General features: G+C 35.7%; 1 protein-coding gene across 2 annotated transcripts in view; it reads left to right on the top strand.

Moving 5' to 3' along the window:
• ROCK1 (Rho associated coiled-coil containing protein kinase 1) overlaps positions 1-26635 on the top strand; it is a 160202-nt gene that overhangs the window by 112943 nt on the left and 20624 nt on the right. For both annotated transcript variants that reach the window (XM_014860419.3, XM_014860420.3), the window contains exons 19-26: positions 3168-3328; positions 4911-5095; positions 6617-6686; positions 9265-9359; positions 15151-15316; positions 16403-16496; positions 16951-17039; positions 25559-25747. In XM_014860419.3, coding sequence (XP_014715905.1) covers positions 3168-3328; positions 4911-5095; positions 6617-6686; positions 9265-9359; positions 15151-15316; positions 16403-16496; positions 16951-17039; positions 25559-25747 — 1049 coding nt within the window. The remainder of the gene's footprint in view (positions 1-3167; positions 3329-4910; positions 5096-6616; positions 6687-9264; positions 9360-15150; positions 15317-16402; positions 16497-16950; positions 17040-25558; positions 25748-26635) is intronic.

Here is a 26635-nt window from a genome sequence, read left to right as displayed (position 1 = left end):
GTCTTCCTTTTCTTCACCTTCTCCTCACTTCCTAACCTACTACGATCTGGAAGTGTCACTTGGCACCTTAAATTCAGTTTGTTCAAGGGAAAACTTAAGGATCTTATCGGTCAAACCTGTTCTTACCCTTATTCTCACTATTCTTCGTGATAGCTGTGTAGTTTTTATGAGCCCAAGATTAGAATCAGACAAATCTATTTTGCCTCTTAATGACTCTGTGACTATTAAGAAAACAAAACTAGATGAGAAAATGCATGTAAAGTGCCTGTATATAGAAAGCTTTCAATAAATAGAAGAGATTGTCATAGTTAAGGAGGGTGATGATGTTTAACATCCAGGAGTCCAAGCCAGAAATCTGAGAATCATTCAGGAATTCTACTTCCAAATAATATATGCAATGTAATCTTCCTTTCCTGTTCCCTTTTAGTTCATGATGACATCATCACTTTGCTTGATCTATTGCAGTAGACTCTTAATTTTCACTCTGCCAAGAGTTGTTCCAGTCATCAATCCGTTGTTCTTACTTAAGTCACAATGATTTTTTTTAAATTCAGATCTTACTGTGCTGGTCCTTTTTAAAATCCTTTGTGGCTTTCCATTGTTTGCAAGGTATATGTGAAACTCCTCATGAGGTACAGAATCTTTGAATTGGTACTTACCTGTTGTTATAGTCTTACCACTCTGCACTTTCTTATGTGTACCTCATGCTTCAGCCATATTGAACTACTGTTACTCCTTTCACATATGTTCATTATTGACTGCCTACTGTCAGCCAGGCACAACTGGGAGAGAATAAGACTTAGAAGAACTTTTCCTCGTAGAGATTATATTCTGATGGTGGAGATAGACAAAAAAGCAAAAAAATGAAAATAAGTGCAGGTTGTAATCATTAATCTGAAGAAAATACACAAAAATGTGATAGTTTCTAGGTGCTACCACCTTAGATGGGCTTCTGAGGAAAGGCCTCTCTGAGCGAATAATGTTTGAGGTAAGAACTGAAAGTCAAAATAGACTAGCCGTTTAAAGAACAGGAGGAAGTATATTATAGGCAGAAGACATGATAAGTTTAATACTCTTATTCTAGGAATATTGGGAAGCATTGTAGTGTTTTAAGCTGTGCTGGGATGTGTAATATATGTTTTTAAAATGCCAGTCCTGCTGCTGTGTGGCAAATGCTTTTGAGAGAAATAACAGTTTAAAAAGGGAGATCAGCTGGAAGGCTATAGGCTGTAGGCATTGCTGGTAGAGGAACTAGAAAGAAGTGGAAATACAGAGAATAAGATTTGGTGATTAATTGGATTGAAAGAGAGAAAAGAAGGAATCAAGAAAGACTTAGGCTTTTAATTTTAACAACTGGATGGATGTTAATATATTTTGATGTTGAGATGACTGGGATAAGAGTGGTTTGGTATAGGAAGGAAGTAGACGTCTATTTTAGGGATATTAACTTTGAAAGCATATTAGATATGTAGGTGGAGAGATCAGATAGTCACTTGGTATATAAATGTGGAGCTCAGGGAAGAGGTATCAGTTCAGGAGTCATACACATAGAGCCATAAGCAGAATCTGATGAGATCAGCTAAGGGAAGAATAAGGGCAAAAGAGAAGAGAAATTGTAATGGAGCCCTTAGGCAGTCTAACATTTGGCAGTCAGGTAAAAGAGGAGAAACCAACAAAGGAAACCAAGAAAGAGCAGCCAAAGGGGTAGCAGGAAAACCAAAAGAATATGGTATTAGAAGCTCAAAGAGTAAAGTACTGAAAAAAATGAGTGAGTGGTTCAATATATTGAATTCTGTTAAGGTCAGTGAAGATTGCAGATATGGAAATTGTGTGTCCTCTGAATTTTGCAAGATGGATGTCATTGGTTACCATACAAAGAGCAGTTTCAGTGGAGTGGTAGAAAATAGAAGCCAAATTGGAAAGAGATAAATGTATAGTAGGTAAGACACTGAGGACAGTAAGTAGAGACAACTCTTTGAGAATTTTGGCTGTGACCAGAGATGGGATGGTGCCTAGAGATGTGAGATCATGGAGGAGATGTGAGATCACTGGAGGATATTTCAGGAAAGGGGATAATAAATTAGATGATTATGTTGATGGGAGTGATTCAGTTGGGAGGAAGTAACTGTTGAGGTGAGAAAGAGTTGAAATAATTGAAGGAACGTAGTCCAGAACAGAAGTGGATGGATTTGTGTTTGATTAGAGAGATGGGAATTAAAAGATGATGATTGTATTGGTGCAGCTAGGGTTGTAAGTTTGGTTGGGGGAAGATGAGGAAGTTCCATTCTAATGATTTCTATTCTGTCACCTAGAGGGGCAATCTCTGAGAGGGAGAGAGCAGACTTAATAAGTTTGAATCCTCTTGGTACAATTTACTAGTTGCAGGACCATGGAAAAGTTAACCTCTCAGAGCCTTAGTTACCATATCTCAAAAATGGAGTCTCACAGTAGACTAATATCTCCTGGTAATAATTAAAATAGGTATCAGGGGCCAGCCCTGTGGCATAGCGGTTAAGTTTGTGCACTCGGCTTCAGTGACCCAGGGTTCGATCCCAGGTGCAGACCTACACACCACTCATCAAACCATGCTGTGGCAGCATGCCACATGCAAAATAGAGGAAGATTGGCACAGATGTTAGCTCAGGGCCAATCTTCCTCACCTAAAAAAGAACAGGCATCATACTACCATGGAATCTTGTTTATCTGAGTTGCATAAATTAGAATTCTTATCATAGCTTTAGGTGTCTTGAAACTTTTCTGGAACAATGCAAAGTATAGATTAATAACCACAACCTTATTTTTCTGCTTTTATCTGAATTACCTCTGTTTTTCTCCTTAGTTACTCCACTTTTTTTCCGGCTATACTTTCACCTTCTGGTCTGAAAATAACACTGAATAATCTCCTATATCATTGGACGAGGGCTGGATTTAGAAGGCTTTATTTTATTACTTTATTATATTTTATAATTCCCTTCCTTTAGAGATCCCACTAAACAAATAATTCAAATAACGTTAGCAATTCTATAATGAATAGCTCTATTAGAGTCCCAGGATAAAAACAGTAGGGATTTTTGGCACTGATTTGTTTTATACAGTCCCTGAAAGTGAAGAGTATTAAAGTAGTCTCTTTCTTTAAATGTATGTTTTTAACTTTTCTTCTTTCACAGAGATGGAAAAAAAGCTGAAGGAAGAGAGAGAAGCTCGAGAGAAGGCTGAAAATAGGGTTGTTCAGATTGAGAAACAGTGTTCCATGCTAGACGTTGATCTGAAACAATCTCAGCAGAAGCTCGAGCATTTGACTGAAAATAAAGAAAGGATGGAGGATGAAGTAAGAAAAATAGTACTGATTTTGTTCATCTTATAAAAGAGAAACAATCAAGTTATGCCTGAAAAGTCATTATCTGTAATTTAAAAAACATGAGAGAGATTGAAATAACCTATATGTATCTGTGTTCACTGCTATATGGTCACCACTATATCCCTAGCTCCTAAAATTTTCATCTTCGACTCGTTATTAAACATTCACACCACAGAGTCTGTACCGTTTTGCACTGTGACAGTACAACTGTGTAGAAGTGTTTTAGCTCCTCCCCTAAAGGAACTGTCTTCTTTTTCAAAAAACAAACAAAAAACCTCTTTATTGTAAAGTATCCTGTAATCCCAAAGAGAAGCATTGCCTTTAGATTTCAAAAAATCTTAAACTGCAGAGTCTTGACTGGCTTAGATCGATAGAAAGAAAGCACAGGCTACACATTTACAAAGCAGTAAATAAAAAGATAAAATGACATTGTAACCTTGTGGTTACTATATATATTTTAAAAATTATTTGTAAGACTGGAAGTAATTAGTCCACATACATTAGAGAAGGGACAAAGGGAAGACCGGAATAATCAGGAAAGACTTCACAAAGGAAAGATGGGATGTTACTACTATTTTAAAGATTGAGTAAGACCTCAGAAGTTATTAGTTTGAGAGTCAGAAGCCTGAATTGTTGAGGTAACGTTATCAGTGAAGATAACAATAACAGGGTGATTCCTGAGTGCTTAAGAAGATAGGCAAGTGAGACAAAAAGGGACTTGATCTGAGCAGAGAAGAGACGTGTTCAGTGGTCATGGGAGAAACTTGGGGACCAAATTATTGATAGTCTTTTAAACTTAAAAAGGGAGCTATCAGTGAAAACACTCTTTTAGGAAAGTTAATCTGGTAGCAGTATTTAGAATGGACTAGAAAGAAGAGAGATTGGAGATACTTATCAGAGCTAGCACGCAGGAAGCATGTATGTTGAAAATTTGAAAGATAATATTCACTCATTTAAAAAACATAGTTTTTGACCACCTATTACCTACCTGTTTCTGTGCAAAAGTTGGGTAGTGAATAAGGTAGATGTGGTTTTGACTTTTGTGGCACTTACAGCCCAGAAGGAAAGACAGATATTAAAATAGTGATTACAAGCATAACATACATTTAAAAAGGAAGTACCAAATGCTGTATGAGTGTTAGGACTAGTCACATCTGGGAGTTAAAGAAGTCCTCACTAAACGTTGAAGGGTTGTAGACTAGAGCAAAAACATTTATGAGTGAACAGGTAAATTTAAATGCCCCTTGGGAATGTCCCCCTAAAAGTGGCTTTTGTACTTACCTTCTAGTCCATAGTTCCCATACAGGTTGTGGTAGAAAGAAATCAGATTTTTTCCCCCAAGATCTCATACCTGAAATTTGGGAATTAATTTCACTTCACAGTGAATTCTGCAGTAATAAACACATAGAACAATGAAGACTGTTTAGAATACTAATATTCTGTATTTGTATAAGGCATTATGATGTAATTGAGATTGATTAATATTCTTTCAAATCAAGTCTAATAAATTATTAAAGAGATTTAAGATCTCAATTATTTTTCTCATTTATAGGTTAAGAATCTAACTCTGCAATTGGAGCAGGAATCAAATAAGCGACTGTTGTTACAAAATGAATTGAAGACTCAAGCATTTGAGGCAGACAATTTAAAAGGTTTAGAAAAGCAGATGAAACAGGAAATAAATACTTTATTGGAAGCAAAGAGATTATTAGAGTTTGAGTTAGGTCAGCTTACAAAGTAAGTCTCAAAAATAACATTCTTGATTTCTTTTTTGTGTTCAGCATTTGTGTGTTTGATATTTTATGTGTGTCTAGATTATGTACTTAGAGTTTGTGAAAGGAAGACTTAGAAAAAAACACTTAGAAATAAAAGAATTTACTTGCAAAGAAGTTGGAAGGACAGGCTTACTAAACAATAAGTACAGGTATTTAAAGGGAGAAACAAGGAGATTATCAAGGCTACTGACTTTAAAGTAAGTCTGTTTACACTGGAAAAACCACAGTTTTCTCATGATTTTCATATCCACAAACATCATCATGTTTCTTCACACTAGAATTACAAAAATCAGGGATAAAACTTGTTTTTATTAAGGGTTCAGTACCTTACAGGAAATATTTAAGGTTTCCTTATTTTAGAGAATAGAATTAGACATGATGTTTTTTATTTTGTTCCTGTGGTTCATCTCGGAATGCAAAGTATCTTTTTTCTTCTTCTTCCACTCTGAGATGCAATGTGCCCACTTACTTGAAATGGAGAGAAGGTGTCGGTATTGCTTTCAGAATTTGTATAAGGACATGCTCAAAAATTTATTATTGAAAATAGGTATATCTTATGCCAAGTCATATGTTTTTATTTTCTCCAAATTTGTTATAATGTCTTCATCTGCCAGCATCGTTTACAACACAGTAATTCTCAGATAAAATTGTCGGTTTTTATTTTGTTGGATTTATATTGGTGAAATTCTTTTAGAGCCACCATTTTCACCAGGTAATGTTTTATAGTTTTCTTCTCCCAAAATAACTTTCACTCGGCATTCAGTGAACATTTATTACGTCCTTTTATCAACCATATGCTTGTTAGATGATGAAAATACAAAGCTATTACTATCTAATATCAAACCTAGCAGCCACAGGTGGAATTGTTAATCCTTGAAAATCTGTCTCTGAGTTGCGTTGTTCCTCTCTATGTGAGTTCCGTTTCTGTGTGTAGTATATGTAAGTGTCTCTATCTGTCTTCCTTCTCCTTTATCAGTTACTGTACTTGCTGCTTGCCTTCCTTCTTTTTGATTCCTTATCTGATTATTCATTTCTGCCACTCCCTGTGTGCTTAATGGGCCATAATATATAGTATGAATTGGTATTATTCATGTTGCCTGTTTTTAATTGCTTACTTAATACAGAAGACATTTCAAATATATCCCTAAGAATGCTTTTTTCTATAAAAATGTACAAAAAACAATATCATTTTTACTTTTGCAATTTGGATTAGTCCATAATTAGTATTTTCCTGAAGGTGACCTTCAGTAGAAAAGGGGTCCCTCAACTTTGCATAGTATCATTTTATAAGGAGCAAAATGGAACCAGACAGTGTGGCCTGACCAAATATAATTATTAAAGTAATACTGTATAATGAAGTATGATTTTTAAAAACAGAGGTCATTTTAGTAAACATTTTTATTTTAGCAACCTTAATAAATAAAGAATAATACAACATCTAGCTATTTATGCATTTGTGTACTATTTTCTCTTTTATCTGAAGACAGTATAGAGGAAATGAAGGACAGATGCGGGAGCTACAAGATCAGCTTGAAGCTGAGCAATACTTCTCGGTGAGAATCATTTTTAATATTATAGACTCTTTCAAAACCTGACTTAAAACAGGGTAGATTTTTAATGTGAACTGTGATTCTTTTTCAAATGACTATGAAGCGATTTTCCTCCCCCTTTTCATATCTATGTCTCTACATTTTATTTTTGGATCTGAGTTCATGGTCTGTTTACTTTGTAAAGAAATGACCTTTTTTGTGCACACATTTCTAGAATTGCCATCAAACTAGAACTATTATAAGACTTTTAAGGATTCTGTTTGCCTGGTAGCAAGTTTGGGTGGTTTAGGGTGTCAATGTTATCATGTGTGGTTCTTGTATGCTTATCATATTTGTAGGTAGAACTACATACTGTTGTAGGTGTAACTAATTTCAAGAGCTTTTTCCAAATGTTTTAGCTCTGTATGCACTTTATATGTTTGTTTTGCTTTTCCTCCATAGAAATCATTCTCTTATTTGCTGCAGGCCCAAGTATTTTCACTACTTCTGTTGATTAGCATTTACAGCTAATGCTTTGAGGCTTTAATGAAGCCTCTGCATTTTTTGTTTGTTTCTTTTGGTTGCCAAGCTTATGCTCTACCATTTCAAAACATTTATCTAGCTGCTCCATTACTATTACACTGGCAGCCACTTTTCTACAGCCTTATTCAGTGCAATTAAATGTGTGGAATTTGGGTTGCCCTGGTGAACATGCCCTAGAAACCAAGTGTGAACAATATTGGAAGTAATGATTTCTGAGAAAATCTGAAAATTTTCCGAGAAAAATCTGAGAGCTCTGCAGAATTTTCATATGATTTAGAGCCTTGTGCTCTACTGTGCTCATCTTCTGATAAACATGGTGACTTTCTATTTTTTGTGTATTTCTTTCTTAGCTTATTAGACCATCACTAGAATATGTTTTTAAATTTTGTAAGAAAATCAGTATTGTCCAAAAACCTTTCCCTGAGTGTAGATTAACATTAATTTTTTTCAAAGTGAGTCGTACTGACGTCTGCAAAGTGCTCTATAATATCGTGCACTCTTTCTTGTCCATATGCTTCCACCAAGGCTTCTAGTACCTCCTCTTTGGGATGAATGTCAAATGACTTGTGGTATAGATTCTGATTTTGCCTCTATAAAAATAACACAAAACCTTATCCTGTCTCTTAGTTCTGATTTATTCTATTGCTTGTGAGGATTGGGTTAGATATCATTAAATTTGATAAGATATTATGAACCAAATTTAATATTTTCTTTAATTGGGGCTTTCAAATCAGATTATTTTTCTTTTTATCCCTTCACTCATTATACGTATAAATTTCAGTATCTGAAGTTGGAGAAAAGAGATAAGAATCTGACTCCTAATGGCAAAATGAATTATTTCATTTTAGAAATTGTAAACACTTAAACTAGAGCACTCTTCCTTTACTTGCATTCCCATAGAAATGTATGTATTTTTCCCCTAGAGAAATGCTACTTCTTAGAGGGATAATTAAGTATACAGTATAAAAGTAGTTCTCCACAACTATTTGCTGGTCCTGACTATTTTTTTCCTTATCTTATCTTTTAAACTAAAGAGGATAGTTAAAAAAAAAAAAAAGGAAATAAACTTGAGAACTGGAAGTATACTCTGTAACCCCTGAACCCAACACAATATGGATCTAATACTTATTCATACCTGTTAAATATTTGTTGATGGAGTTGGCAAAAGCCTATTGAATTTTGTAAGAACCATTGTTCTTTAAGAAGTGTATATTATTCATATGTTAACAGGCTGTTTGATAAATCTTGTTCATGGATATTTCTTCTGCCTCTCAACCACCCGCCCCATCCTACCCACACAGAAGAGAAGTAGTTTCTCTAACAGTATTCTCTTCAAGAATTGATCTAACATTTAAATGAGTACTAGTGCTGGCTAAATTTCTTTATAATGTTTTTCCCAAATCAATATTTTTCATATATTTTTGAGTATAATTTCCATGTAATTAATTGTACCCATTTTAAGTGCATAGGTCAGTAAGTTTTGACAAATGTGTATACTGTGTGACCACCAGCACAATCAACATATAATAGTTTTCTTCACCATGAAAAATTCCCTTGTGAACCTTTGCAGTCAATCTTCTCTACCCATCTCTATCTACAGGCAGCCACTGATTTGCATTCTGTCAACAGGCAACCACTGGTTTGCATTCTGTCACTATTGATTATTTTCCCCTGTTCTGGAATTTCATATACATGGAATCATGCCGTATATACCCTTTAGCACCTCATTTCTTTCACCCAGCAAAATATTTTTTAGATTTATCATGTTGTATGTATCAGTAGTTCATTCCTTTTTATTACTGAGTAATATGGATACACCACATTTTTTTAAATTCATCTGTTAATGGACATCTGTGTTATTTCCAGTTTGGAGGTACTATGAATAAAGCTGCAGTGAGAATTCATGTACAAGATTCTGTGTGGACATATACTTGCATTTGTCTTGGGTAAATACTTGGGAGTAGAACTGTTGGATCATATGTGATTTCACTTTATAACAAACAACCAAACTGTTTTTTAACCCACCATAAATACTTATTTCTTCATCACTGTTTTGCAGACACTTTATAAAACCCAGGTAAAGGAACTTAAGGAAGAAATTGAAGAAAAAAACAGAGAAAATTTAAAGAAAATACAGGAACTACAAAATGAAAAGTATGTCCATTTTACTTTAGAACATGAATCACTACTACAACAAAGCATTCTTAACTTAAATTTAAGTTTAAAGACAGAGGGTAGTTGTGCCATTATTCTGATGGGAATGGCAGGGCAAATCTTATTAGGCTAATTCAGAACAAGTCAAACTAGATTTAGGCTAAAATGTATGTCTATGGTGAAAAAATAATTTAATACATTAACAGTACAGCAGTTTTACAGAGATTCACTAAACTGTGGCAATAAATTGTTTTCAAGAGTCTCAATCTTTAAACATCTCTTTCTATATAAACAGTTTGTGCTATATTTTCAAGTCACTATTTTATGGTAGGTTAAGGTATTTAAGGTCTTCCTCTTAGTATTATTAGACAGGTTAATTTCCATTGCGTGTGTGTTAGGGCCGTAGAAGGAGAAGATCTTATAAAGCTGTTTAAGTGTAACAACTTCTCATAGCTAGATAGCGTCAGAACAGACACCGAAACTAGTTTTCTGACATTGTTATATTCTCTTTCCATATAACCATGTTTGAAAGAAATTAAAGATTTTAACTGTCTTATTGTTGAAGCAAACAAACACATAAAGTAGCAAAACATGTACAATTTTATGAATTATATCACGAATATCATTATAACCAGCTCCCATGAAAGAGACAGGACCTTGCTGTCCACTATATCCCCCCTCCTAATTATGCCTTCTTCCTTCCCCACCACAAGAGTAATCACTATCCTGACACTTACTATTGAAGGAACTGGATTTGTCCTGTATAGTTTTCCTCAGTTGTGATTTTACTATTTCTGTTTCTGTAGTTAGTTGAACATTTTCCTCATCCTTCTGTGTTTCTTGCAAATCAGTGGTTAAATCTAGAGCTGTACTGTCCACTATGGTAGCCACTGGTCACATGTAACCATTTAAATTTAAACTCTAATTTATTTAAATAAAAGTAAAGCTTTGCTTCCTCAGATGTACTAGCCACATTTCAGGTGCTCAGTAGTCAAATGTGGAAGTGTCTACCATATTGGACAGCACAGGTTTAGAATATTTCTATGATCATAGAAAGTTTTGTTGGACATCCCTAATCTGGAGTCTTAATGAGATTCAAGTCTGATTTTTAGAGAGAAGATTACCTCAGATGTAACCTTGTAATATCTGGTTGCCTCTTTGTGTTATTAGCAACCCTTGACACTCAGTGGTCCTTAATACACTAAGTGGAGTCTAAGGTACGAACAAAGGTACATTTCCTGGTTATTCTCTCTGACAGTAGTAGACTCCTATTGTAGAGTATAGTGTGTTACCTGTCATTTGTATGGTATCTACGATGTAATATGCAATCCCAGATTGTCTGCATTCACTGTGAAGGGGGCACCCAATCCACTCCATACTAAGTTGTTTCATAGGGTTAATACGTTTGCCATTGTTTGATCTATTCAAGATAAATGTATTGGTCACCACTATTGTGCAAAGTACTGTGCTTCATTCCAGTGATATACTTATTATTAAGTTATGGTTCTTACCTTCAGATGTTTCAGAATCTAGTCAGGAGACAGATATAATTAAGGTAGGCTGCTATGACAAAGTGGTATCGGAATACATTAAAGATATACCTTATCTTACCATGTGGGATTCAGAGAACATTTCTCAGGTGACAACTAAGGAAAAGTAAAATTTGCCAGGGAATGGGATATGGGGAAGGGGACAATATAGGCAAAAGCCAGCCTGTGATTTGGGAAACAGCAAATGGTTTAGTTTGCAGGTGGAGAGACAGTTGGTGACAGATAAGGCTGGAGAGAGAAACTTGGGTCAGATTACAACAAAGGGCCTTGTGTGGCATGCTGAAGAGTTTGGAATTATCAAACATTGAAGAATGAGAAATTTCGTTTTTGTTATTGTTCTCTGTTGCATGTCCATCACACCTACATCACACACATCACCTGGATCAGGGCCTTGCATTGAATAAGTATTCAATAAATAATGAATGAATGGTTGAAAATTCTCAGCTAGGGATTGACAAGCTGGTGTTTTAGAAAGCTCTGCTCTTTAGAGTGGAGAATGGATTGGAGTGAGGCAAAGCTGGGTGGATGCAGGGAGTCCAATTATAATAATTGGAATAATCTAGATGTAAAATTACAGTGTAAGTTGGCAGTAAAAAGAGAGGCAAGTGCATGGAAAAATAGGAAGTAGAAGCAGTAGGACTTGTAGATTTGGGGGTGTGGGGATAAAGGTTAGGGAAAATTTCAGGTGGACTCTTGAGTTTCTGACCAGGGCAGTTGGGTTGATGGTAGTGCTAGTCCCTAAGTTAAGGAATATCAAGTTTGTGAGATGAGGGGAGACAAGATTATTTCCGTTTCAGACCTGTTGAGTTTGAGATGTTTATGGGATGTTCAAAGAGAAATGATACTAGGTACTTGGGTTTATTGCTTCAGAACTCAGAGAAAAGATAAGGACTTGTAGCTGATTTGACAATCATTGCATACTGAAACCACTCAGATAGATGAGGTTTGTTAAGATGAATGTGTATATCAAAGTTTACATACTTATGAGCCCCTGATACCATATATGTGACTGGGTTGAAGTTAGTTGGATCTAAATGTCAGTACATTCATTGTGTGAGTTGTAAGGATTACAACAAACTGAAGAGTTCGTGTCCTCAGTTCTAACCACTTGCTGGCACATGGTAACACTGATCCAGTATTTCAGGATCTTCTGGTTTTTCAAGAAAAACCAGGAATCTGAATTTTTATGTAAAATGTTTTGTAATGTTCTCTAAAATTATGTTTTAACATAAAATGTTATGTAATGTTTTAAAATGTTATGTAAAATGTAAAAAACGGCCCAAATTTATTTTGAGTGTGTGTCGGGAGGGAGGGAGGGGGACACTTATGTGGACTCATTTGACCCTCCCAGACAACAAGTTGTAACCACTAATATAGGATGAGAAGACATAAAGGCTGAGGGCAGACTAGCTCCTATACTTTTAAGGAATGGGCAGAGGAAGGAAAAGTAATAAGTCACCAGTAATACAAGGAGAAAAGCAGAGTAGGGTATCACAAAAGCTAGGGGAATAGAATATTTCAAATAAGAGAAAGTAATTTAAAGTGCCAAATACTCAGAAAGGTCAACTGAAAAATAAATTGTCCATTATATTTAAGGTTTGTTATCTTTTTGAGAACAGTTCCTAAATAGTGATGAGAACAGATACGAGATTAAAGTGGATTAAGACATGAATGGGAAGGGTAGGGGTAGTGGAGACAGAGTGTAGACAACAGCCACATTGAGCTCCTTACTATTCAACACACCAGTCACTCTCCTGCCTCGAGGCTTTTGGACTTGCTCTTCTCTCTGCCTGGAACATTTTCCCCTGAACATCCACATGACCTCCTCCTTTACCCTTTTCAGGTCTAGGTCTAAAGGGCATCTGAGAGACGCCTTCCCTGAACACCCTTTGTAAGATTGCGAACATCCTCCGCCTCATACTACTACCTTGCTACTTAGTTCAATATGCCTTCCCTGTTTTATTTTTCTCTGTAGCACTTACCCGTAACCTCCTAAGATATTGTAGAATTTGTAAACCCTCTTGTAACTACATATCCTCTTCCAGCCACTGTCCCATTTTTCTGTTTCCTTTTGTAGCAAACTTCCTTGAGAAGTGACGTACCATTTATCCTCAGGTCCTCTTCTCCCATTCTCTCTCACTCCCACTCCAGTGAGACTTGTACTCATCACTCTACAAAAATAACCCTTCTCAAGGTCACTGGTGACTTCCTCGTAGTTAAAGACAATAGTCAATTATCAGTCCTTATCTCGTTTAACAACAGCAGTTGACGTAGTCAATTATTCTCTCTTGACAAAATTTCTTGACTTCAGTGACACCACACTCTATTTTCCTCTTATTGAACAAGCTACTCTTTCTCAGCCTCCCTTGCTCCTTTGTCCCTTCCCATCTCCAAGACCTTTAAAGTTTGAAGGGCCCAAGGGATCACTCCCTGCTTGTTCTCATCCAGCCTCATAGCTTTAAATAGAATCAGTGTACAAGTACATTCTCCCCTGAATTCCAGACTTGTATATCCGGCTGTCTATTTGACATCTCCACTTAAGTGTTTAATAAGCATCTCATATGTAACATATCCAGAAAAACTTCCCTATTCCCTCACTTTGCCAACCTGCTCCTTCCGGTTTTCCCCCATTTTGGTATTAGTAATTCTGTTCTTTCCCAGTAAGTCAAAAACTTGAAGTTATCCTAAACTCTTCCTTTTTTTCTTATACTCTACACTCAATCCATCAATAAATCTTTCTAACTATACTAAAAAATATGTCCAGAATCTGATCAGTTCTCACCATTTACCAACCTGATCCAAAATATCATCTCCAATCTTGATTATTTCAGTAGCCTCCTAATTGATACTCCTGCTTCTGCCGTTGTCCTCCTACTGTCTGATCTTAATACAGCAGCCAGAATGATCTTTTTAAAAGAATACTCAGAGTAAAAGCCAAAGTACCTGTGTTGTCTTGGAAAGCCTTACAATGTCTGTTCTCCTCTCTCCTCTCTTCTTCTACTACGTCTCTCACAACGTTCTCCCATCTCTCACTCTGCTCACGTTAACTTCCTTCAGACCAACTGTAGGGGATTTATTATTAGATGCTTCCGCTGCTTAAACAGTGTATTCCCAAATACATTCATGGCTCACTCCCTTACTTCTTTGATATCTCTTCTCACATATCATCTTAGCAGAGAGGCCTCCTTGATCACCCTATATAAAATAGTGACCAGATTCACAGCCTCCTCCACCTTTCTTCTTTTATTGTTTTCTGTGGCACACTATGTATTACTTGTTCATTTTTTTAAATTGTCTGTTTCACCCTACTAATATATACTTGCTGAGAGCAGAGACTTTGTTACTAATGTATGCCTTAATTCCTAGAATACTGTTTGGCACATAGTAAGCAACCAAATATTTTGAGGGGAAATGAATGAATATTCTTTTTTTTTGTAGTTAGTATGTGTCTCCCTCTTTAGGCTTGAGACAGAATATTTTATTTGTATTTTTCCCTTAGTAGAAAATAGGTAGTAGTCATTCACTCATTCATTTAGCAAACATTTATTGAGCACATACTGTATACGGGGGGTACAGTCATAACCAAGATAACTTATCTAAGAAGTGCTCTTTAGGAAGAGCAGGCAAACTGGAGTGATCTGGTCCTGGTTTGAATGTCAATTCTGAAAAGCTGTAAAGTGTAATTCCCAAGAAACATTCCTAGAATAGTTAATAGTGCTTTGCAAATCTACGTATAAGTCTTCATAATCCCAATAAATTTCAGAGCTGGAAGGGACTTCAGAAATAGTTTAACCCTCTCATTTTCCAGATTTGATTAAATGGAGCTTCAGGAAGTGTAAGGAACTTGCCCAATGTCCCTACTCAGTTAGTTAGTAGTGATACAATGGGGATAAGGATCCAAGTCTGGCCTCCTGAGTTACAAGCCAATGACTTTTCCCCTGTGCCGTACTATCTTCCATTCCAGACCACAGCAAATTCCTTTTGAAAAGTAGACTGCCAATCCCTTTTCTTACTTAAGCACAATAGCAGGTATAAGATTTAAGAGTTCTTTACTTTTATAGTTTTTTAAAGTGTGAGAGGTTAAATTTCTTTTATAGAAAGTTTCTAGTGAGTTCAAAGTTTATTTTAACAATAACTTAATTCTTTTTATCATTTAAATATAATTGTTTTTTTAAGCATATGATTGTTGGAAGAATGAACTGAATTTGTTTACATCCATTTCTTTTATAAATCTATTGCAGAGAAACTCTTGCTACTCAGTTGGATCTAGCAGAAACAAAAGCTGAGTCTGAGCAGTTGGCGCGAGGGCTTCTAGAAGAGCAGTATTTTGAATTGACCCAAGAAAGCAAGAAAGCTGCTTCAAGAAATAGACAAGAGATTACAGATAAAGATCACACTGTTAGTCGGGTAAGTGTGATAGTCAGGTAAGTTATATGACTAAAATTAATTTAAATCACATCTTGAAGTGTTAGAGTGAGTGTGTGTGCATGTATATTTACTTATACTTTACTTGCAGTGGTCAGTCTGCACTCATGTATAAAATAACTTATATAATCCAAAGCAGTTGTTAATTGAAACTCTTGTTCAATCTGTTGGGTTTTTTTCTCTTTCTGTTTATAGATCTTAATGTATTTTATGTGAAGAAATGATTTGCTTAAATTTGTTTGTTGTGTTATCTTAGTACATTACAACTGACTTTATGGCCAGAATTTTGTAAAATTCAGAGAAACTGTTTTGAGATGAGAAATTCTTTATGGATATCCATAAAACCATCATAGAAAAACCACCGCTACAACTAATTACCTATTCCTGAAATTTATACTATCGTCTGTATGGAATCACAGGGCTAGAAAGTTGAGTTAGAGAGACTTCTTTTGAAGCCACCATCAAGTGCTCTGGTGTGAGCAGGCCTGGGTGCAAATCCCAGCTTTGCCTCTAAGAAGTTGCATTGTCTTGGCAGTTTGCTTTAACTTCTCCAAGCCTCAGATTCTTCATCTATAAAATAGAAATAATAATACCTATTCCACAGCATTCTTATGAAGATTAAATGAAATAATATACATAGAATGGTGAATAAGTACATTACTAACAGTAATCAAACGTTTTTGTCATTTTTAACATCTTCGTTCCGATGAAGAAACTAAGGCCTAGAAAGATTGTGATTTGTTAAGGGTCACAGAGCTAGAAAACTAAATGCAAATTTCCTATTTTCCAGTCTAGTTCTCTTTCCATTACAGTTTTATTCCTTTTGTTCATATATATGTATGTATACGCACACACTGAAATAATTTTTGGAAGCTAACATTGTTTTAAAATATTTTAAATTTAATTATATCTACATATTTTAAACCAAACGCCAGGAATTTTTATAGTTAGGCAACTTCTGACCTGTCCTCATCTATGGAAAATGCAAAGTATTTTTTTACAGGTTATTGCTTTAAATATGAGACTGGCAAAGAGACTATAGCTTAAAACTTTGTGTGCTTTGTTTAGCTCGAAGAAACGAATAGCATGCTAACCAAAGATATTGAATTATTAAGAAAAGAAAATGAAGAGTTAACTGATAAAATGAGGAAGACAGAGGAAGGTATGTACGTTTTTAAAAAAAATCTTAATGTTGAAATCAAGTTCAGAAGTAAATCTTTAGCTGTTTATGTTGTGTGTTAGGTTTTGGAAATATTTGTTTTCATATGTTAAACAACTTCTGAAGTCTTAAGAAGTACCTTAGTAGAATTTAAATGTTCTCACCAAAAAAAAGAAGTAAATATGTGAGGTGATGGATGTGTTCATTAACTCCCTGGGGTGGGGAGAATCTTTTCACAACGTATACCTATATCCGTTCATCACATTGTTCACTTTAAATATCTTACAATTTTATTTGTCAATTATACACCAATAAAGCTGGAAAAGAATATCTAAATGAAGGTACTGAAAGTTACTACGTAGTGTATACTAATTTGAATAATTAAGGACATTGTTGATTTGGAATGCAGAAATGTAATTAATGCCATGCAGTAACATTTTATATAATTTCTTGACAGAATATAAATTGAAGAAGGAGGAGGAGATCAGTAATCTTAAGGCTGCCTATGAAAAGAATATCAATACAGAACGAACCCTTAAAACACAGGTATACATGCTCTCAGCCTTTTCCATGTGTTTGTATCTGAGTATCATGTACTCAGAAGTTAATATTTGCTCTTTATGAGCTTTTTCTTAAAACTGAGGTTATAAGATTTAAGCTTTTCATTGGAACAAATAATGTAAATTCTACATTAAATATAGAAGACTTATTCAGGAAATAGGAATTCAATTGAGTTAAAAAATCTAGCTCATCTAGTCATTTGACTAGTAAGAACGTATTTTAGATTGTATAGAAGACCTATAATTGACAGTAGGAAAACTTAATGAAGAGAAGATACACCTGACTGAAACCAAGAGAAGAAGTAAGAAACTATAGAGGTGGATGTATCATTTTGCTTTGTATTTAATGATGTAGCTAGATCAGACTTTTTACACTAAAACTTGATATCTTGTCATTTTATTAAGTTATCCAGTCATTTAAATTCTTCATAAGGTACTATGTACCTCACTCAATTCTTATGGTAAAATAAGTATTTTCTACTTTTTAGTAAATGATTATAATACCTTTCTTACCACTAATCTCCTCTCCCTCTCAGCAGTCCTTCATGTTGCAACTAGAGTAATCTTTCAAAAATGCACTTAATACCTGTTGAAAATCCTTCAGTGGAGGTTTTACTTACCCTTATACCAAAACAGAGACCTTGAAGAAAAAGGTTGACATTTATTATATGAAATTTCAAGTCTGTGGAGCCCAAAACAACATAAGTTGAAAAAAAACAAACTTGGAAGAATATTTACAGCATATATAAATAAATATAAATATCGTTTGCAAATAAGAAAAAGACAATCCAACAGAAAAAAAAAGAGACACTTGAGAGAAAAACAGATAGTAAACATTTTTAAAAAGCTCAACCACAATAGTAGTAAACCAAGAAATAGAAATTAAAACAATAATGAGGTATCTTTTTGACAGTCAAATGAGTGGATTTAAATGAGATATAATACTCAGCTTTGGCAAGAACATGGGGGGACTTCATTCATATAAGAACAATTTAACAGAATAAAGCATTTGAATGTACATATTCTTTGACCCAGTAACTGCACATTTTGGAATTTATCCTGTATAAATACTTCCATAAATGCTCAAAAGAAATATATATGAATGTAATTATAGCAACTTTTTGTTGTTGTTGTTGTTGTTAAGGAAGGTTCACCCTGAACTAACATCCATTGCCAGTCTTCCTCTTTTTTGTTTGAGGAAGATGAGCCCTGAGCTAACATCCATGCCAGTCTTCCTCCATTTTTTGTAAGTGGGATGCCTGCACAGCATGGCCAATGAGTGGAGTAGGTCCACACTCGGGATCCAGACTGGCAAACCCGGGCCACCAAAAGCAGAGCACACCAAACCTTAACCACTCGGCCACAGGGCTGGCCCCCTGCAACATTATTTTTAATAGTGAAAAAATAAAAACACAACCACCCATCAATGTAGTATTGATAAATCATGATACATCCACACAATGGAATGCAAAGGTGCCATTAAAAATAAATGAAGTAGATTTACATGTAATAACATGGGGAAATATTATTTCCCATGATATATGATATAAAAAATGATATATGATATATTATTTAAAAAAGTAAGTTGCAGCATAGAATGTTAGCATGATTCTATTTTTAAATTTAAATATATATGTAATATACTTCTATACATAGGGAAAAGTCTAGACAGATATACACCCAGCAGATTGAAAGAAAAGAGAAAGCTTTGGCAGAGGTGGTCTTTGAGGGGTAATATTACAAGGACTTTTTGCTTTCTTCATAATATATCTCTATATTTGATTTTTCTTGTAATAAATGTTAGATTTACTATTAGAAAAAAAATCAAATATACATTTATGAGTTCAGTGAAGTAAGCTTTTACTGCATAAAAATATTTAAGGGCTCCTCATCCTAGATAGAACCTAATCTGCATGGAAATGATTGTGGTTAGGGCTTTTTTCTGTCTGAATGGAAAATCTATGACTTTTTTTTTTTAACATTACTACAGAACAGGTATGTCATTACTTATGTTTTGCAGTTTATGTAGCTAATTTCACGTGCTTTTCACAGTTCTGTCTCCTTTTCAATATATTTTTTCATTCTGGCAACAAGAGTTAGCCTCAACTATATTTACATTCCTTTTCACATTCAGAAGGGCCTCAGTATGGCATAGTCAGGTGCTCCCATAGCACTGTTGCCTCTTTCTTCTTAACTTACTGCTCTGTTCTGTAATGCTTGCTTGTCTGGCTCCTCCACCACACTAGGATGCCTTTGGGCCATAAGTGTATTTTCTATTTTCGTATCTAGTCCCTATCACAGTACCTACCTACAGTATAATTAGTGCTGAATGATTGTTGAACAATAAATGGATTTTTACAGACCTGTCTAGTTCTTACATGTGAACAATGAGATAAGTCAACAGTAGTTACTTGTGTTACCAATTATCATGTTCCAACCTTCATTAAGTTCTCCTAATTTTCACATACACAGAAAGTCCTGCTTCCTGATTTTCAAGAAAGAAATGCATTTTTTTAATTGAGTTAATGATAGGTTACAATCTTGTGTGATTTCAGTTGTGCATTAATGTTTGTCATTCGTGTTGTAAGTGCACCACTTCACCCTTTGTGCCCCCACCCCACCTTTCTCCTGGTAGCCACTAATCTGTTCTCTTTGTCCACATTTTTAAATTCCTCATATGAGTGGAGTCATACAGAGATTATCCTTCTCTAACTGGCTTATTTCACTTAACATAATTCCCTCAAGGTCCATCCATGCTGGTGCAAATGAGATGATTTTCTTCTGTTTTGCAGCTGAATAGTATTCCATTGTATATATATACCACAACTTCTTTATCCATTCATCTGTTGATGGGCACTTAGGTTGCTTCCATGTCTTGGCTATTGTAAATAATGCTGCAATGAACATTGGGGTGCATAGGACTTTTGGGATTGCTGACTTCAAGCTCTTTGGATAGATACCCAGTAGTGGGATAGCTGGCTGGTATGGTAGTTCTATTTTTAATTTTTTGAGGAATCTCCATACTGTTTTCCATAGTGGCTGCATTAGTTTGCGTTCCCACCAGCAGTGTATGAGGGTTCCCTTCTCTCCACAACCTCTCCAACATTTGTTACTATTAGATTTAGATATTTTTGTCATTCTAATGGGTGTAAGGTGATATCTTAGTGTAGTTTTGATTTGCATTTCCCTGATGATCAGCGATGATGAGCATCTTTTCATGTGCCTATTGGCCATCTGTATATCTTCTTTGGAGAAATGTCTGTTCATGTCTCCAGCCCATTTTTTGATCGGGTTGTTTGATTTTTTTTGTTGTTGAGTTGTGAGAGTTCTTTATATATTATGGATATTAAGCCTTTGTCAGATATATGACTTGCAAATATTTTTTCCCAGTTAGTGGGGTTTTTTTTGTTTCAATCCTGTTTTCATTTGCCTTGAAGAAGCTCTTTAGTCTGATGAAGTCCCATTTGTTTATTTTTTCTATTGTTTCCCTTCTCTGAGAAGGCATGATGTCTGAAAAGGTCCTTTTAATACTGATGTCAAAGAGTGTACTGCCTACGTTTTCTTCCAGAAGGCTTATGGTTTCAGGTCTCACCTTTAGGTCTTTGATCCATTTTGAGTTTATTTTGGTGAATGGTGCAAAAGAATGGTCAATTTTCATTCTTTTACATGTGGCTTTCCAGTTTTCCCAGCACCATTTGTTGAAAAGACTTTCTTTTCTCCATTGTATGCTCTCAGCTCCTTTGTCAAATATAAGCTGTCTATAGATGTGTGGTTTTATTTCTGGGCTTTCAATTCTGTCCCATTGATCTGTGCACCTGTTTTTGTACCAGTACCATGCTGTTTTGATTACTGTAGCTTTGTAGTAAGTTTTGAAGTCAGGGATTGTGATGCCTCCCGTTTTGTTCTTTTTTCTCAGGATTGCTTTAGCAATTCGAGGTCTTTTGTTGCCCCATATAAATTTTAGGATTCTTTGTTCTAATTCTGTAAAGAATGTCATTGGGATTGTGATTGGGATGGCATTGAATCTGTAGATTGCTTTAGGTAGAACGGACATTTTAACTGTTTATTCCTCCAATCCATGTACATGGAATGTCTTTCCATCTCCTTATGTCGTCATCCAATTCTCTCAGAAAGGCCTTGTAATTTTCATTATATAGGTCCTTCACTTCCTTAGTTAAATTCACCCCAAGGTATTTTATTCTTTTTGTTGCGATTGTGAATGGTATTGTGTTCTTGAGTTCTTTTTCTGTTAGTTCGTTATTAGAATAGAGAAATGCTACTGATTTATGCAAATTGATTTTATACCCTGCAACTTTGCTGTAGTTGATTATTTCTAAGAGTTTTCCAATGGATTCTTTGGGGTTTTCTATATATAAGATCATGTCGTCTGCAAACACCGAGTTTCACTTCTTCCCTCCCTATTTGGATTCCTTTTATTCCTTTTTCTTGCCTGATTGCTCTGGCCAGGACCTCCAGTACTGTGTTAAAGAAGAGTGGTGATAGAGGGCATCCTTGTCTTGTTCCTGTTTTCAGGGGGATGGCGTTCAGTTTTTGCCCATTGAGTATGATGTTGGCATTGGGTTTGTCATATATGGCCTTTATTATGTTGAGGTAATTTCCTTCTATGCCCATTTTGGTCAGAGTTTTTATCATAAATGGCTGTTGGATCTTGTCAAATGTCTTCTCTGCATCTATTGAGATGATCATGTGGTTTTTATTTCTCAGTTTGTTCATGTGGTGTATCATGTTGATTGATTTGCAGATGTTGAACCATCCCTGTGTCCCTGGTATGAATCCCACTTGATCATGATGTATGATCCTTTTGATGAATTGCTGAATTCTAGTGGCCAAAATTTTGTTTAGAATTTTTGCATCTATGTTCATCAGTGATATTGGCCTGTAGTTCTCTTTTTTCGTGGTGTCCTTGTCAGGCTTTGGTATCAGCGTGATGTTAGCCTCGTAGAATGTTTTAGGAAGTGTTCCATCCTCCCTAGTTTTTTGGAATAGCTTGAAAAGGATAGGTATTGAATCCTCTCTGAAAGTTTGGTAGAATTCCCCAGGGAAGCCATCTGGTGCTGGGGTTTTATTCTTTGGGATGTTTTTGATTGCTGTTTCATTCTCTTTCCTTGTGATTGGTCTGTTCAAATTGTTTGCTTCTTCTTGAGTGAGCTTTGGGAGATTGTAGGAGTCCAAGAATTTATCCATTTCCTCTAGGTTATCCGTTCTGTCAGCATAGAGCTTTTTGTAGTATTCTCTTATAATCTGTTGTATTTCTTCAGAGTCTGTTGTTATTTCTCCTCTTTCATTTCTGATTTTGTTTATTTGAGCTTTCTCCTTTTTTTCTTTGTAAGTCTGGCTAGGGGTTTGTCAATTTTATTTATCTTCTCAAAGAACCAGCTCTTTGTTTCATTGATCCTTTCTACCACCCTTTTCGTTTCAATAGTATTTATTTCTGCTCTGATTTTTATTATTTCTCTCCTTCTGCTGACTTTGGGTTTTATTCGTTCTTCTTTCTCTAGTTCAATTAGGTGTAGTTTAAGATTGCTTATTTGGGATTTTTCTTGTTTGTTAAGGTGTGCCTGTATTGCAATGAATTTTCCTCTTAATACAGCTTTTGCTGTATCCCATATGAGTTGGTATGGCATGTTATCATTTTCATTTGTTTCCAGGTATTTTTTGATTTCTTCTTTGATTTCTTCAATGATCCATTGCTTGTTCAGTAGTGTGTTGTTTAGTCTCCACATCTTTCTGCCTTTCTCAGCTTTTTTCTTGTAATTAATCTCTAGCCGTATAGCATTATGATCAGAGAAGATATTTGTTAGTATTTCAATTTTTTTTAATTTGTAGAGGCTTGCCTTGTTTCCCAACATATGGTCTATCCTTGAGAATGTTCCATGTGCACTTGAGAAGAATGTGTATTCAGCTCTTTTAGGGTGAAGTGATCTATATATGTCTATTAAGTCCAATTGTTTTAGTTTTTCATTTAGCTCCACTATTTCCATGTTGATTTTCTGTCTGGATGATCTGTCCATTGATGTGAGTGGGGTGTTGAGGTCCCCTACTATTATTGTGTTGTTTTTAACATCTTCCTTTAGGTCTGTTAATAGTTGCTTTATGAATCTTGGTGCTCCTGTGCTGGGTGCATAGATATTTATAAGCGTTATTTCTTCTTGATGAAGTGTCCCTTTGATCATTATATATTGTCCCTGTGTGTCTCTCTTTACCTGTCTTATTTTGAAATCCACTTGGTCTGATATAAGAATTGCAACCCCTGCCTTTTTTCCCTTGCTATTAGCTTGAAGTATTGTCCTCCACCCCTTCACTCTGAGCCTGTCTTTGTCCTTGGGGCTGAGGTGTGTTTCCTGGAGGCAACAAATTGTTGGATCTTGTTCTTTAATCCATTTTGCCACTCTGTGTCTTTTTATTGGAGAGTTCAATCTGTTTACATTGAGAGTGATTATTGATGCATGTGGACTTAAAGCTGTCAATCTGTTGCTCATTATCTGGCTTTCCTGCTTTTCTCTTCCTGTGTGCTTTATCCTACCCATTTGATACTGCAATTTCTTATGTTGGGTTTCTTAGATTTTTTCCTTATTTATGTTTTGTGGCTCTCTTCTACTTTTTAGTTTAGTGGCTACCCTGAAGTTTGTATTTAGAATCTCATGTATAATATAGTCTTTTCTCTGGTGGTCTCTTACTTACTTGGCCTAGACTAATTTAGTCCCTTTGCTCTTCCGCTCCTAAATTATTATTTTCATTTCTTGTTCCAACTTGTGTTATGAGTTTATAGTAAGAGTGATAAGATCGTCTTTGCTTTGGTAGTTTCCTTACCTTTATCCTAATGCTATAGTTGAATATTTGCTATCCTATTCTGGTTCTATTTATCTGTCTACCTACTCTGTGGTTTGTGACCCCTTTCTCCCTTTTTTCTTTTTTCAGGTATGAGAGCCTTCTTGAGGATTTCTTGTAGTGGAGGACTTTTGGTTACAAATTCACTTTTCTTTGTCTGGAAAAGATTTAATTTCTCCCTCATATCTGAACGATATTCTTGCTGGATAGAGTATTCTTCGCTGAAGATTTTTATCTTTTAAAACTTTGAATATGTCACTCCATTCTCTCCTAGCTTGTAAGGTTTCTGCAGAGAAATCCGCTGAAAGTCTGACAGGAGCTCCTTTGTAGGCTATTCTCTTTTGTCTTGCAGCCTTGAGTATTCTTTCTTTGTCATTCGTTTTTGCCATTTGTACTACTATGTGCCTTGCAGTAGGTCTTTTTACATTGACAAATGTAGGAGATCTGAAAGCTTCCTCTACACACATTTCTCCCTCAATCCCTAGATTTGGGAAGTTCTCTTCTATAATTTCATTAAGCACACTTTCTGCTCCATTTTCATTTTCCACGTTCTCAGGAATTCCTATGATCCTTAAATTCTTTCTCCTCATTGAATCTGCTATCTCTCTAATACTTTCTTCATTCCTTTTAATCCTTAGTCCTCTTTCTTCCTCTGTCTGGCGCCATTCAGCCTGTGTATCTTCGATTATGCTAATTTGCTCTTCTATGGTGTCTACTCGGGCATTCAGGGAAGCTGTATTCTCTTTTATCTGGTCCATTGTGTTTTTCATCTCTGGTAATTCTGTTTGATTCTTCTTTATAATTTCTGTCTGTTTTATGAGGTAACCCCAGAACTCGGCTTGTTTCTCTATCTTTCTCTCTACCTCATTGAGTTTTTTGATTACAGCTGCTCTGAACTCATTTTCACTTAGTTTACCTATTTCCAATTCCTCAGGACTTAATTCTGTGTTTTTATTGTTTTCCTTCTGGTCTGGGGCTTTTATAAATTGCTGGATGGTAGAGGAGCGGTTTTTTCACATGGTAGTAGAATTCAGTTGCAGTTACAGCCTGTCGCCACTAGATGGGGGTCGAGTGCCGCACATTCTGAGCTCTCTGCCTTCAGGCAAGATGGCAGTTCCCAGTGCGGTTTGCAGGGGGCTGGGGAGGGGTAGCGGTTTCTCTTGCGCACCGATCTGGATTCGATCAGTTCTGTTCTCTGGTCTCCCGGGGCCCTCGGTTTATGGGGTCCCTGCAGACGGAAGCTTTCCCCCGTCAGCGGGTTTCCACCGTACCAGCGGCGGGAGTCCTAGACGATCCCCTGGTTGCACGGCCCCTCCCCCGCTCCTTCCCGGACCTGCGCAGCTATCCTGGTTTCTAGGGGAGGGAGCGATGTTCTCCTACCCCGTTCCAGCTCCTCCGAGGCAGGCTGCAGGGGCTCCATCCTCTGTCTTTTGATACTGTAGGTCTCTGAGTCCTGGCATTAGGTTTATTAGCTGAAATTCAGGGGTTTTTTTCAGTCCTTTGTTGTACTTTGGAGGGGAGAGAGTCCCGGGTCAGCTCACCTCGCCATTTTGCTCCGCCTCCCACCAAAATGTCAAAAAATGCATTTTTAGTGGAGATTTAAATTGGATGGCTACAATATAGATCCTTTTTAATAATATTTTAATATTTAAATAGGCTGTCAACAAGTTGGCAGAAATAATGAATCGGAAAGATTTTAAAATTGATAGAAAGAAAGCTAATACACAGGATTTGAGAAAGAAAGAAAAGGAAAATCGAAAGCTACAACTGGAACTCAACCAAGAAAGAGAGAAATTCAACCAGATGGTGGTGAAACATCAGAAGGAACTGAACGACATGCAAGCGGTAAGGTTTGTGTGTGTGTGTACTTGTAGGATTATTAAATTGCTGTTACTATATGTACCTATTATCTATTGATCTTGTTTAGATTTTTTTAGTATAAAAATGCATATTTAGGTGTATACACTCCACAATTTTATCATTATTACTCTAATAAGAACCATGATCTTGAAAACCTAAAAAGATGCTTTATGATGACTTGAGTAATTTTCACTCATTAGCATCTGCTTGATTAGAGACACTACTTTAAGAGAAAGAGCCAAGGGTTTTGCCTCTTTGGTTTCAAACTGAAATTGAGATATGGCTGATATAATATTGACTATAGTTGGGATAAAGGATCAGACTTTGTTTCAAATTTGGAGAAAGAGATAAAAGGGTTTGGGAAGTGCAGTGAGGAGACAGGGAATCAAGTAAAGGCAAAAATGAGAAGCATGGATTTCAGGCTTTTTTTCTGTGTCTTTGTTTTTCCACTGGAGAATCAATTAAAAAATAAATACAGCCTCATTCTTGGGCTCATTGTAGTGTAAGTGGTAGTATGTTTCTTTTTAACAGAGATAACAAATACACATAATACAGGTTCTATTTATAAATGAATAGGTTATAAAACATACGTTACAAAGTATTGTAGTTTTTTTGTTTTCTCTAATGACGACTCACTTTTTTGAAATCAAAATATCAAACTTAATTTTCTGATACTTCCTGGCTTGTTAATAGCACAAAATTGAGAACATGGTTTCTGGTCCTAGACAGACTTAGATCCAAGCACTGACTCCATTTGTGGTTTTACCATCCTGAGAAGTGTCCTATCTACCTTTTAAACTACTTCATTTGAAGCCATACAAACATTTTCTATTGTTTTAACAGGTTTTTTTGTTTTTGTTTTTTGATGCTTGG

This window comes from Equus asinus, chromosome 7 (genome assembly GCF_041296235.1).
Source record: "Equus asinus isolate D_3611 breed Donkey chromosome 7, EquAss-T2T_v2, whole genome shotgun sequence".
Taxonomy (NCBI): domain Eukaryota; kingdom Metazoa; phylum Chordata; class Mammalia; order Perissodactyla; family Equidae; genus Equus; species Equus asinus.
The sequence above is the reverse complement of the archived record's forward strand: the minus strand, read 5'-3'. Positions and strand labels throughout refer to the sequence as shown.